The 14926-nt window shown below is 37.5% G+C and overlaps 1 protein-coding gene and 1 long non-coding RNA gene across 2 annotated transcripts in view; one reads left to right on the forward strand and one right to left on the reverse strand.

The window, feature by feature from the left end:
• Positions 1–14926, forward strand: part of LOC131801946 (uncharacterized) — a 220382-nt gene that overhangs the window by 166069 nt on the left and 39387 nt on the right. Inside the window, exon 3 of the long non-coding RNA XR_009341975.1 lies at positions 10761–10796. This is a non-coding gene — a long non-coding RNA (uncharacterized LOC131801946). The remainder of the gene's footprint in view (positions 1–10760; positions 10797–14926) is intronic.
• The window catches only part of LOC101891943 (cytosolic endo-beta-N-acetylglucosaminidase), a 59939-nt gene that overhangs the window by 11666 nt on the left and 33347 nt on the right, over positions 1–14926 (reverse strand). The window contains exon 4 of the mRNA XM_059121082.1: positions 10288–10465. Within this exon, the coding sequence (XP_058977065.1) occupies positions 10288–10465 (178 nt within the window). The remainder of the gene's footprint in view (positions 1–10287; positions 10466–14926) is intronic.

The following is a 14926-nucleotide window of genomic DNA, read 5'->3' on the forward strand; positions in this document are numbered from 1 at the left end:
AAAACTTGAAATTTTATATGAGAAGCAAGGTTGAAAAAGTAAAAAAGCAGTAAGGGTGGAAATACATAAAGCGCATATTTGGCTGGCTTAAGTCATCGGCTGGCTTCTTCGTAGATGAACAAAGGAGTTTTAGGTTGACTTAGTTCGATTTTGGGCCTAGGCTCCTTTGTTCCTTTCCGAAGAATAGCGCATTAGCGCAGATAAGCGCATTATGTATTCCCACCTTAAATTCGGCCGGGTCGAACTTTGAATACCCTCCACCATTTGGAATCAATTTAGAATTTTAAAAAAAGTAGTAAATCCACTAAAAGTTCTGTTATAATCTTAAATATACCGAATATAGCCGTTATATTGGGGTCTATACGAAGACGTAGACCTGCATAGGCAACTCTTGTCAGACACCATTACAATATTCAAATACGAAACTTGAAAAAATCCGGGGGATAATATAGCTAAAATTATCAAAATACATGATATAGGGAGATACTGATATATGGGGCCTATACGAAGACCTGGACTTGTATAGCTAATTTGAAACAATTCTGGTGTATAATGTCGCTAAAATCGTTAATATGCCAAATATCGGGGGCACCGTTGTACAAGGCGAGAACCAAATTCAGACTGCTGTCATTTCTAAGCCATTCGTCCGACAGCTGTTAAATTTATTACAGTGACAGCTCATTATATTGTTTACAAGGGTACAAAAGCATTTTGGTGAGAATTTTCCAGAAAAAAAAATTATTATTCGTGATGGAATTCAAAAGTAATAGTCTGATTTCTTTATATTTGGCTGGAAAACCACAAGTGGCTATCGTTAGGACACTCTAGCATGTAATGTGAATAAATCTTTTGTGTCTCGTACCATCGCTCGTTGCCGTGATACTGGTAGCGTAGGCCGACGTCAAGGAAGTGGACGGAAGAAAACAGCAACATTAGCATAAAGGTTTCGAAAAGCAAAGAAGCGACTTGATCGAAAATCGCGTCGCAGCGGCCGAAAAATGGCTCGTGAGCTGAACATATCGCAATATTCCATTCGGCAAATATTGAAAAATGAGCTCGGGGTATAGCCATTGCAATTCCAAAAAGTGCAAGAACTTACACCGCAACAGAAAGAAAATAGACTCAAAAGAGCTAAAGAGTCGCTTGGTTTGGCCAAAAGTGGTGAACAGCCAAATTTGTTTTTTTCCGATTAGAAAATATTCGTTTTACAGCAGATTGTAAACAAACAAAATGATCGTTTTTGCCTGCCAAAGAGATCAGCTAAAAATTGCCACCTTCGGTTGGCCACCAGAACTCAAGCGCCGGCCATGGTAATGATGTGAGCTGTCATAACAGCCGATGGTCGCTCTCCACTCGTAGCATCAGAATAAATGCCGAATATTATAGCGAAAATATTCTGGAGGGTGTATTAAAGCGTTAGGCATGCAAACATTTTGGCCGCAGACCTTGGACATTCCAACAGGACTCAGCACCATTGCACTCAGCACGCGCCACCCAAGAATGATTACAAAATGAGGTTCCACGCCACATTTCCAGCGCACAATGGCCACCAAAATCTCCGGATACCAATCCGTTGGACACTTAAAAATACCAAAGTGTCGATCGCCTCAAGCAAGCGCTTCGCCGGGAATGGGCCAAAATACCGCAGATCAACATTCGAGCAGCGTGTGACAGTTTCATTGGGCGTTTGAAGGCCATAATTTGTGCCAAAGGTGACCAATTCGTACAAATCTAAACTTATTCTAAAATTTGATGCTATTTCCGACATTTTTTGCTTTCATTGAATAAAATTTAAAAAAAATGTAAAAACTAAGGCGTTGGACTTGGTTGCAGTTTTTTATCTCACCCTTTATACGAAGACGTGGACCTGCATAGGCGACGTTTGTCAGAAACCATTACAATATTCAAATACGAAACTTGAAAACAAATCCGTTGAATAATATAGGTAAAATCTTCAAAATACAGAATATAGGGAGGTACTGATATATTGGGCCTATACGAAGACCTGCATAGAAAATTTTCAGTAATAGACTGTAATTCCCGTTACGAACTCTAAATACGAAATTCGAAAATCATCAAAATACCAAATATTGGGATGTACCGTTATATGGAGGCTATAGAAAGATGTGGGCCTGCATACGCAATTTTTGTTATAGGCTGTACAGACAATTCCATTTGAAAATGTGACTAAAATCATCAAAATACCGAATATCGCGGGGTACCGTTTTATGAGGGATATACGATATCGTAGACCGGTATAGCCCATCTTCGAACTTGACCTGCCTGCTTTTGAGATATGAAGGTGGTTTTGGCAATGTGTACTAAGTGTGTGAAATGTACTAAATGGTACCAAGTTTGGAAGAATTTGATTTAAGATGAACAGATGAAGCGGGATTTTTAAAAGTTTTGTAATGGAGATTTATGTTTGTGATAAAGAGGTGGTTTTGGAAGTGTCTACTACAAAATTAATAAATAGTACGATATTTGGTACAATTTTGGTATTGGGTGAAATCTGAAATTCGGTATTAGGGTCGCTGCTGTTCATGTGTAATTGTTCGAAAAGTACTGAATGGTGCTATATTTGATCTTGACAGAAGGGTATGACTAAAATTCTGAAATTTTATATTTGGATAACTCTTTGGTATGAATTGATTGAGAATTGAAGGTGGTAGGAAAATGCGTCCTATATTTGTATGAAAAGTGCTAAATGCTACTAAATTTGGTAAAGGGTGAAGGGAAGGGCATGGAATCCTTACATTTGATATTGAGATCTCTTTTGGTATCTGACATTGAGTTATTAATGTGGCTTTAGAAATGTGTACTATATTTGTAGAAAAGTACTATTGTACTATATCTGTAGAAAAAGGGCTAAAGTATTATATTTGTACAAACATCTTGTAATTTTAGATCACTGTTGTGTTTTTTGGTGTAGAAGGAAAGGAAAAACTTCAAAACTTCAAACTAGAAGAAAAAAGGAAAAACTTCAAAAATGCGTAGAACCTTGTAAGTCTGAAAATTTAGTACAATGTATGAGGTTTTGATAAAAAAAAACTGCTATCCAACTGAACAATTGAAAAGGACTAACAGTACTTTTTGCTGACGAAGTAGCGGGCACTTGCTAGCTGTGAGCAAAAATTATCTATCATTTATTTTCTGGCTAAAATAGTCCTCTCAGTACGAGTTTCACATTTCGCTATTATTTCTAGTTTCGCTGTCACTCAATCTTTGAATTTTTCCAAACTTTGAAGCTCCTTTTAAAATAGCTTTTCCTTCTGAAATTACGACAAATTTCTGGAAGTCAATTTTCAACTTTCCTCTCATCGAAATTTATTTTATGGGAAAAATTCGTCGTCAAATGGAAAAATTTAAATAGAAAAAATAAACAAACTGGATGAAGTTTTTTTTTTCTCTAGTTTGCATTTTGGATCAACTGAAAAGTTTGCCATGCCTTAATGACAAACTTTAACAAAAAGCAAAACTGAACTGAACACTTGCAGCAACAACAGCAACATCAAAAACTATGATAACAACAACAATGCCATCCATGACCATGACAACGACAATAACGACGAAAGTAATAACATGACTTATAGTTTGGCCAAATCGTTTTGACTGGCAGCTAGCTAGATGGCTGGCAGCATACAAATGTTGGTTTATGGCCAGAGTGTTGGTGGAAGATTGAAGTGACATTCTGTTGTTTTTTCTTTTTTCAATCTAAACACAGTATTTTTTTCAAAGTGATATGTAGGCAGCAACAGGGACGTGGTTTGAAGTATGAAATTCTAAAATAGTATTTTTGGAGCACATATCATCATCACTTCTGTCTGTAGAGGTCCCAAATGACATGTTTTGCAAATAAAGCCCTGCCAATGTTGTTGATAAACACTCTGGTCAGTTGAGCCTTCGAAATGCAACAACCGTCATGGCCAACAAAATTTTTCCACCAAAAACCCCATCGAATCAACGATTAAAATGATTCATAGACATAGTGCCAATTTTATTGCCATAACTTAATTAGCTATCTGTTTCAGGTCTTCGTGTTTGTTTTTTATACCCTACACAACATAGTCGTAAGGGTATTGGGTCTTTGTGCATTTTTTCGTAACATGGAGAAGGAAGCGAGATAGACCCATAGTTACTTTGGAGGATCTTCATAGAATCACTTTCTGAGTCGATTTATGCATTTCCGCCCATCCGTCTGTCTGTGTATTTTTGTGAAAAAAATGCAGGCCACTTTTATTATCAGATTGAGATGAAATTTTTCAAACAATATTTGTTTGACACAAGGACGAACCCCATAGAATTGGTGAGAATCGGTCCAAATTTAGATATAGCTCCTATATATATCCTTGTCTGATTTCGGGTTAATTGTGCATCAGATGGCCAATATCGGTCCAAATGACCTGAATTTTGGTAAATCCGGAATAGGAATAGATTTAGATATACGTCTTTATCCGATATCAGGTTTATTGTGCACTAAATTGATAATATCTTGGCTATTCCGACTGAATTTCGTCCTTGAATCAAGTACTTCAAATTTCATGACAATAGTTTCAGATATAGTTATAACTCCCATATATATGTTTCAGCCAATTTCGTTTTTAATTCCCTCAATATTCACTCTCTTCCAAATATATCAAGATCGGTTCAGATGTGGATATAGCTCCGATATATATCTTTATCAGATATCAGGTTTATTGTCCGTCCAAATGGAATTAATTGTAGCACTTCCGACCGAAAGCATGTACATCAAATTTGGTTAAAATCGGCTCAAACATAGCTATAGCTCCCATATACACGGTGAGATGGAATAACTGCAAACAACTTCAGACTGCTGTTATTTTTAAGCCACTCGTCCCACAGCTGTTAAAATTATTTCAGTGACAGCTCATTATATTGTTTACAAGCGTATTTGGTGAGAATTTTCCAGAAAAAAAGTTATTCGTGATGGAATTTAGCGTGATAGTGTGATTTCCTTATATTTGGCTGGAAAACCACAAGTGGCTATCGTTAGAGCACTCCAGCATTTAAATGCGAATAAGTCTTTTGTGTCACGTACCATCGCTCGTTACCGTGATACTGGTAGCGTAGCCCGACGTCAAGAAAGCGGACGGAAGAAAACAGCAACATCAGCAGAAATGGTTCGAAAAGTAAAGAAAGACTTCATCGAAAACCGCGTCGCAGGGGCCGAAAAATGGTTCGTGAGCTGAACAGATCGCAATACACCATTCGGCAAATATTGAAAAAATGAGCTCGGGCTAAAGCCATTGAAATTCTAAAAAGTGGCAGAACTTACACCGCAACAGAAAGAAAATAGACTCAAAAGAGCTGAGGAGTTGCTTCGCTTGGCCTAAAGTGGTGAACTGCCGAATTTGGTTTTCTCCGGTGAGAAAATATTCGTTGTTCAGCAGTTTGAAAATAAACTTAATTATTGTGTTTACTTGTCAAAGAGGTCAGGTGAAAAGTGCACCTTCGGTTGGCCACCAGAACTCAAGCGCTGGCCATGGTGATGGTGTGGGCTGCCATAATAGCCGATGGTCGCTCTCCGCTCGTATTAATCGACCGTGATATCAGAATAAATGCCAAATATTATCGCGAAAATATTCTGGAGGGACATTCCAACACGACACAGCACTGGGGTGGCGCACTCAGCAAGCGCCACCCAAAAATGGTTACAAAATGAGGTTCCTCGCTTCATTTCCAGCGCACAATGGCCACCAAAATCTCTGGATACCAATCCGTTGGACTATTGTGTCTGGAGTATTTTGGAAAGCAAGGTTGGCACTAAAAAATACCAAAGTATCGATCAACGCAAGCAAGCCCTTCGCCTGGAATGGGCCAAAATACCGCAGAGCAACATTCGGGCAACGTGTGACGGTTTCATTGGCCGTTTGAAGACCATAATTCGTGCCAAAGGTGACCAATTCGCACAAATCTAAACGTATTCTAAAATTAGATTCTATTTCCGAATTTTTTTGCTTTCATTCAATAAAATTTAAAAATTGACTTTGTTGCAGTTTTTTTATCTCACACTGTATAGAGCTGTAATCCAGAAATTTAATATTTAGGTCACTGTTGGATTCTAAGGTTTACATATGGAGACGTTGAAATAGTTTTGAACAGAAAAATCAGATGTGGGTCCATTCTGAATGGAATCGGATGTTAATTTCGCCTTTTATGAGCACCATTGATATTCACAATGTTGACCCCTTGTGGGGGAGGTACCAGAAAGAATGGTTCGACCCCTCCCAACTTTATAACAGATCTTGTGTTAATAGAAATATTGAGATGTGCCAAGTCCAAGTGGAATCGGATGTTAATTTCGCGTTTTATGAACTTTATGGGTATTCTCCCTTTTTTGGGGAAGATACCAGAAGGAATCGACCAATATATTCCATCTTCGAATCAGATCTTGTATTAGTGGAAATAATGCGATGTGTGAAATATGCAGAAAATCGGATGCTTTCTTCGGATTTTATAATCGTTGTGGTTATTCAAAATTTTGACCCTCTTTGGGGGAGGTACTTGATGGAGTGGACCGACATTGTCCATTTTCGCATCTAGCCTAGCACTGATGCAAATATTAGGGTTTGCAGAGTTGTAGCAACATCGGATTATCCTTCTCTTTCTGAGCAGTAAAATATTTTTTTTTAGAACATTTCGAACTTTTGTGGTGGAGGTACCAGAAGAGGTGGACCGATATTTCCCATCTTCGAACTCGATCTAAGTTTGATAGTAATATTACGATGTACCAAGTTTAAAAAGAATCGGATACTTCCTTCGAGGGTTATCGTGCGCACCAGCCAGACAGACAAACAGACGAACGGGCGAATGGACACCGCTAGATCGACTCCAGATGTCCTGAAACGGATTTGGTTAAAAACCATTATTTCGATGAGGCACGTTTTGGCCGTATCAAATGATGTATACCCTCTCTAGCCATCTGCCTGAGGGTATAAAATGGGCCACTTCGTTCCTTGTTGGGTGAGGTCCCTATGTAAGGAGAACCGTTAGTAAATTTTTCCATCAAAATGTAGAAATCTTCCATGTAGAAAATTACCTGCTTTTTCGTAAAACCCTCATATAAAGGCACCCCCGATGGTTAATTAATGGTTAATTTGATAAGTTATTACTAAAATTACAAAATTGTATATACTCTCCTACATGATGAGGAATATAACCAGTAAGGAAAGCTCAAAAGTCGGGCGGGGCCGACTATATGATACCCTACACCACTATGCATATTTAGTAGAGCTCTCGTAAAAAGGTTTATACAGGGCATTTCAGAGCTCTATGAGATATTTGGTACAAAATCAAAATCTATCTAATTCTATCGTGCATTTTACGAACTATAGCTATATCTGAACCGATTTTCACCAAGTTTGATGTATTTGATTCTAGGCTGAATTCGGTCAGATTTGCCAAAACCCAGGACATTTGGGCTGATATTGGACATTTGGTGCGCAATCAACACGAAATTGGATGAATATATATATAGGAGGTATATCCAAATCTGAACCGATATTTGTAAAACTGAAAAAGAAGATATTTCTTGGCTGCATCTGATACCAAATATTATTCTTGTATCGTACATTTTTCGAATTTGAGGGACTTAAAGTACAAATCGGATGAAAGGTATATATAGGAGCTATAGCTGTATCCGACCGATTTTCACTAAATTTGATGTACCAATATTAGCCATTTGCTGCACATTTAATCCGAAATCGGATGAAGATGTATTTGGGAGCTATAGCTATATCTGAAACGACTTTTACTAAAATTGGTGTCCTTGCTTCTAGGCTGAATTTGGGCAGATATGCCAAAATTCATGCCATTTCGGTTGATATTGGCCATTTGTTGCACAATTAACTCGAAATCGAATGAAGATACATATGGGTGCTATATCCAAATCTGAACAGATTTTGAGAAAATTAAAAGCGACTACTTTTGGGCTTTATCTGATATCTGGTACCAAATATCATTCCTGTGAAGAGTATGCTATGCTATACTATATCCAAATCTGAACAGATTTTTATAAAATCAAAATCGACTATTTTTGGGCTTTATCTGATATCTGGTACCAAATATCATTCCTGTGAAGAGTATATTACGAATGTAAGGGACTTAAAGAGCAAATCGGATGAAACATATATATGGAGCTAGAGCTATATCTGAACCGATTTTTACTAAAATGTGTGTACTTGCTTATAGGCTGGTTTCGGTCGGATTTGCCAAAATTCATGCCATTTGGGCTGATATTGGCCATTTGATGCACAATTAACACGAAATCGGATGAAGATATATATGGGAGGCATATCCAAATCGGAACAGATTTTAATAAAATTAAAATCAACTATTTTTGGGCTTTATCTGATAACTGGTACCAAATATCATTTCTGTGGAGTGCATATTACGAATGTGAGGGATTTAAAGACGAAATCGGATGAAACATATATATGGGAGCTATAGCTATATCTGAACCGATTTTTACTAAAATTGGTGTACTTGCTTTTAAGCTGGTTTCGGTCGGATTTGCCAAAATTGATGCTATTACGGCCATTTGGTGGTCAATAACCCGAAATCGGATGAAGATATATATGGGAGCTATATCCAAATCTGAACCGATTTCGATAAAATTTAAAACAGTTATTCCTGTGCTCCATCTAATACCTGGTACCAAATATCACATGTAAGGGACTAAAACACTAAATCGGATGAAACATATATATGGTTGCTATATCTGTATCTGAACCGATTTTCACTAAATTTGATATACTTGCTTCTAGGCTGAATTTAGTCCGATGTACTAAAATTCAGTCCATTTGGACTTATATCGGCCATTTGGTGCACAATTAACCCGAAATCGGATGAAGATATATATGGGAGCTATATCCAAATCTGAACCGATTTCGATAAAATTACAAACAGCTATTTCTGGGCTGTACCTTATATCTGGTACCAAATATCACGGTTGTGGAGTGAACATTACGAATGTAAGGGACTAAAACACTAAATCGGATGAAACATATATATGCTTGCTATATCTATATCTGAACCGATTTTCACTAAATTTGATATACTTGCTTCTAGGCTGAATTTGGTCCGATGTACTAAAATTCAGTCCATTTGGGCTTATATCGGCCATTTGGAGCACAATTAACCCGAAATCGGATGAAGATATATATGGGAGCTATATCCAAATCAGAACCGATTTTCTCCAAATTTGTTGTATTTACTTTAAGGCTAATCTCGGTCACATGTGCCAAAATTCGGGCCATTTGGGCTGATATTGGCCATTTGGTGGTCAATTAACCCGAAATCGGATGAAGATATATATGGGAGCTATATCCAAATCTGAACCGATTTCGATAAAATTTAAAACAGCTATTTCTGTGCTCCATCTAATACCTGGTACCAAATATCACGGTTGTGGAGTGCATAGTAGGAATGTGAGGGACTTAAAGATCAAATCGGATGAAAGATATATATGGGAGCTATAGCTATATCTGAACCGATTTTCTCCAAATTTGATATACTTGCTTCTAGGCCGAACCCGGTTGGGTGTGCCAAAATTCAGGTAATTTGGACTGATAGTGGACATTTGGTGCTCATTTAACCCGAAATCGGATGAAGATATATATGGGAGCTATATCTAAATTTGATCCGATTCTCACCAATTTCAATAGGGTTCGTCCTTGGGCCAAAAAAATATTGTTTGGAAAATTTCATCTCAATCGGATAATAAATGCGACCTGCATTTTGTTCACAAGAATACATGGACAGACGGACGGACGGACGGACGGACGGACGGACGGACGGACGGACGGACGGACGGACGGACGGACGGACAGACGGACGGACATGCATAAATCGACTCAGAAAGTGATTCTATGAAGGTTCTCAAAAGTAACTATGGGTCTATCTCGTTTCCTTCTCCATGTTACAAACAAATGCACAAAGACATAATACCCTTACCACTATGTGGTGTAGGGTATAAAAAGCCAGGCATAAAATAACACCCAGTTGTGTATGATATTAAAACTACCAAATGAAACCTCTGAAATTAATCAATTTAAACCATCACCTAAATCATATTCACATAAAATTATTCTCAATAACAAAAAATGAAATCGCCACGAAATTCCCCTCTTAAAAAGCTATAAAAAGCGTCAAACAATGTATGGCCATTTCACTTCGACGCCAAAAAGTCTTTGCAAAAAAAGTGTAATGGTCTCTGCGAAAAACCCCACTTCAAGTCGTACCTTTTTTTCCATACAATTTACTTACTATAAATTTTCCATTGAATCCGATTCCACTTTGCACTCAACGTTGATGAGCCAACCTTCAAAGTGGTAATGTTTGCATAATTTCACCATAGCGTCCACAATATTGTCTATCATTTCCGTTGATGCCAGAATGTCGTGTAAACGTTTGGCTCCATCCGAACCCTCCGTTATGAAAGTACCTGCAAAGAAGACGAAGAAGAACGGAGAGATGAAATAATGTAAATTTTGTTTTTTAATGAAATGCAATACACTTGCAAATTGAGCATTACACGTGAGTGTGTGTGTTTATATATCGATGTTTAAAGGATTTAAGATAATAACCCAAAGAACAAATTTGTGCATGACATGGGAGATTGGATATTTTTAGCCAAAATTCAATTTTATTACAAATGTGGAATTGAATTTCATTTTTAAGATAATGACAATTAATTATATTCAAATTCCTCGAAATTAATCCAAGACATCTCTTTTCAGCATTCCTCGTTGTGTGAATTCCCAGGAAAATTCAAGGTATGAAATTACAACCCCTTTTTAATAGCATGTTTCATTAATAGTATGTTTCAAATATGTACAGGGTTGTCCATATTCGACGGACCCATCTGGCAACGCCATAACTTTTGTCACATCGCTTAATGACATACCACGTTTGAAGCGTCAGTCCAAGCAGATTTTTACCATGAACCAATACACGCCACGCTCTGAAATAGTTGAAATTTACATTCAACAGAAGAAGTCAATTGTGAAAACTCAACTTGCTTTTAAAACATTAATGTGCGCATGTGAGAAGTGCGCCTTCTAAGAACACCATTAAGCGTTTATACGAAAAATTTTCGACTGGTAAGGTTCTTTCTAATCCGAAGAGGCCATATAAAAGTCGACCAAGGCGATCGGCCGAGAATATCGCTGCCGTACGAGCCAGTCAAGAACATCCCAAAAACGCCGTTCTCAGCAGTTGGGCATGGCTCGGTCCACTTTACAACGGATTATTCGCATTGATTTGCATTTGTTCCCGTACAAAATTCAATTGACGCAAAGAATGTTGCCTGCGGACAAGCCTCGTCGATTGGAATGGGCCAAAAGAGTCATGGGTTCGTCGAATATGGGCAACCCTGTATTAGTATTGAATATTTTAGACCAATTTGGCACGAACAACTACAAATGCCACACTTTTTCCAAATTTCTTTGATATTGGCTAGAACTATGAAGACCTCTGCTAAAGTCTATTTTTAGACCCTTAGGCTGGAAATACATAAAGCGTATATTTGGCTGGCTTAAATCATCGGCTGGCTTCTTCGTAGATGAACAAAGGAGTTTTAGGTTGACTTAGTTCGATTTTGGTCCTAGGCTCCTTTGTTCAATTCCGAAGAAGCCAGCCAGATAAGCGCTTTGTGTATTCCCACCTTTAGCCATATGGCTGGAGATGGTATATATCATTTGATACGGTAAAAACGTGCCTTATCGAAATAACAGTTTTAGACCCTAGGTCTCTTTGGGCCAAATCTGTTTCAGGACATTTGGAGTCGATCCAGCGATGTCTGTCCGTCTGTATGTCTGTCTGGCTGCTGGAACGATAACTCTCGAAGGGAGTATCCGATTTGATCCAAGACCTGGTACATCGGAATATTATTATAAAATTTAGATCGAGTTCGGAGATGAACAATATAGGTCAACTTCTTCCGTTTCCGAAATGTTCAAAGAATATTTTATTTCACAGAAAGAGAAAGGATAATCCAGATTTTCTCCAACTTTCAAAATTTTAATATTTGCGTCAGTTCTACGTCAGGTGCAAAAATGGACAATATCGGTCCACTCCATCAAGTACCTCCCCCACAAAGGGTCAAAATTTTGAATAATTACAACTCTTATAAAATGTGATTTAAGAGTCCGATTGTCTTCAAATTTCACACATCCCAATATTTTTATTGACCCAAGGTCAAGTGTTAAGATGGAATATATCGGTCTACTCCTTCTGGTACCTCCCAGACAAAAGAATGACATTTTCAAAAAAATATATTCTCTGCACAGAAAGAGAAACGATAATCCGATTTTGTTCCAACTTTGCAAATACTAATATTTGCATCAGTGCTAGGTCAGGTGCGAATATGGACAATATCGGCCCTCTCCTCCTTCCTAAAAGGGTCACAATTTTGAATATTTTTAACTCTTACAAAATGTGATGTAAGAGTCCGATTGTTTTTAAAGTACAATATTTTTATTAATCCAAGGTCTGGTGTGAAGATGGAATATATCGGTACACTCCTTTTGGTACCTTCCCCACAAAGGGTCAAAAATTTGAATATTCATGAAGCTCATAAAACACGAAATTAACATCCAATTCCATTCAGACTTGGCACATCTCAATATTTCCATCAACACAAGATCTGTTATAAAGATGGTAGAGATCGGACTATTCCTTCTGGTACCTCCCTCACAAAGGGTCAAAGTTTTGAATAACAAAAACGATCACAAAAACCCGAAATAAGCATCCGGTTCTCTGTTGTAAAGAAGAAATATTTCGGTCCACTCCTTCTGGTATCTCCCCCATAAGGGATCAAATTTTTGAATACCAATGAAGCTCATAAAACGCGAAATTAAACTTCGATTTTATTGAGATTTGGTAGATCTCAGTATTTCCATTAACACAAGATCTGTTGTGAAGATGATATATATCTGTGAACTCCTTCTGGTACCTCACCCACAAAGGGTCACAATTTTCAATGCTTATATCTTTCATAACTTGCGAACAAGTAGTCGATCTTAACAACTTGCTATATCTAAATACTTTTCTTTACCAGAAATCTGATATGAACATGTAATTTATCGGAGTTTAAAATTTTGCACATACCAATCAATATTTTTATTTGTATTAGATGAAGTATGAAAATGGAGTACCTCTGTTCACTATATCTGGTACCTCACGCATAATTCCACATTTTCCTAAAAATTGCACATCTGATATAAAGTATCGGAAGAAGTCGATATAGTCTAAATCTGGCACGTTGTAATATTTATATCAATCTTAGGTCAGATACGAATTGGACACTTCGGAACCTCCCCCATAAAGGGTCAACAGTTTGAATAATCATAACTCAAGGCTGGAGGTATACATCTGTCGTTAAAACCGCCTGATACTGTTTTACTTGTTACTCCAAATTCCTTTAATTATAACCTGAATAAAAAACAGTTGATCAAAGATCTCTCTGGGTATCGGCGTTTTTTGCATCCATCGACATGAAAAAGCATTTAAGGCAATCTGTTTGCATACAAGTTGCCACTACAAATTTATAAATATGTACATGAGTGTGTAAATATTGTATGTGTGGTCGATTCATCTACAGTTGCACACATACACACATACAAAAGAAAATAATGACGAATGTTAATTAAAAAATGATAAAATCTACATATAATGTGGATTTATACGCATTTAATTTTTTTCTTTTGAAAATATCAAAAATAAAAAATGTAAATGATATTGGATTTATTTCTGACCCATTTGCAAAACGGTAAAACAAGTAGGTAGCCGAACTGGCCATGTAAAGGTCATATATTTACTTCTGGGAAGTGTATGAAAGGAAATAAATGGGTTTCATCTGAGGAGCGTAGCGTAATTGCAAAATTACTACAGGCGGACGGATATAAATAATTTAAGTTAATCAGAAATGGGACATTTCGCGTAGCAACAAACCGAATTACAAACATACTATAGGAATATAACAAGTTAAAAAGTATTAGTCGGGTTTGACTACAGATTTACAGAGTGAGATGAAAAAACTGAAACCAACTTTAGACTGCTGTCATTTCTAAGCCACTCGTCGGACAACTATTAAAATTATTCCAATGATAGCTCATTATATTGTTTACAAGCGTACAAAAGCATTTAGGTGAGAATTTTCCAGAAAAAAAATTATTCGTGATGGAATTCAAACGCGATAGTGTGATTTCTTTTATTTGGCTGGAAAAACAGAAGTGGCTATCGTTAGAGTACTCCAGCATTTAAATGTGAATATATCTTTTGTGTCTCATACCATCGCTCGTTACCGTGATACTGGTAGCGTAGCCCGACGTCAAGGAAATGGACCGAAGAAAAAAGTAATATCGGCAGAAATGGTTCGAAAAGTAAAGAAGCGACTTGATCGAAACCCGCGTCGCAGTGGCCGAAAAACGGCTTGTGAGCTGAATATATCGCAATATTCCATTCGGAAAATATTGAAAAATGAGCTCGGGGTAAAGCCATTACAATTCCAAAACGTGCAAGAACTTACACCGCAAAAGAACGAAAATAGACTCAAAAGAGCTAAAGAGTTGCTTCCTTTGCCGAAAGTGGTGAACTGCAGAATTTGGTTTTCTCCGATGAGGAAACATTCGTTGTCCAGCAGTTTGTAAACAATCAAAATGATCGTGTTTACTTGCAAAGAGGTTAGCTGAAAATGTGCACCTTCGGTTGCTCACCAGAACTCAAACGCCGGCCATGGTGGTGGTGTGGGCAGCCATAACAGCCGATGTTCGCTCTCCGCTCGTATTAATCGACCGTGGCGTAAGAATAAATGCCGAATATTATGCCGAAAATATTCTGGAGGGTGTATTGAAGCCTTGGACATGAAACGCTTGAAGGCCATAATTCATGCCAAAGGTGGCCA

Source organism: Musca domestica, unplaced genomic scaffold (genome assembly GCF_030504385.1).
Source record: "Musca domestica strain aabys unplaced genomic scaffold, Musca_domestica.polishedcontigs.V.1.1 187, whole genome shotgun sequence".
NCBI classification, from domain to species: domain Eukaryota; kingdom Metazoa; phylum Arthropoda; class Insecta; order Diptera; family Muscidae; genus Musca; species Musca domestica.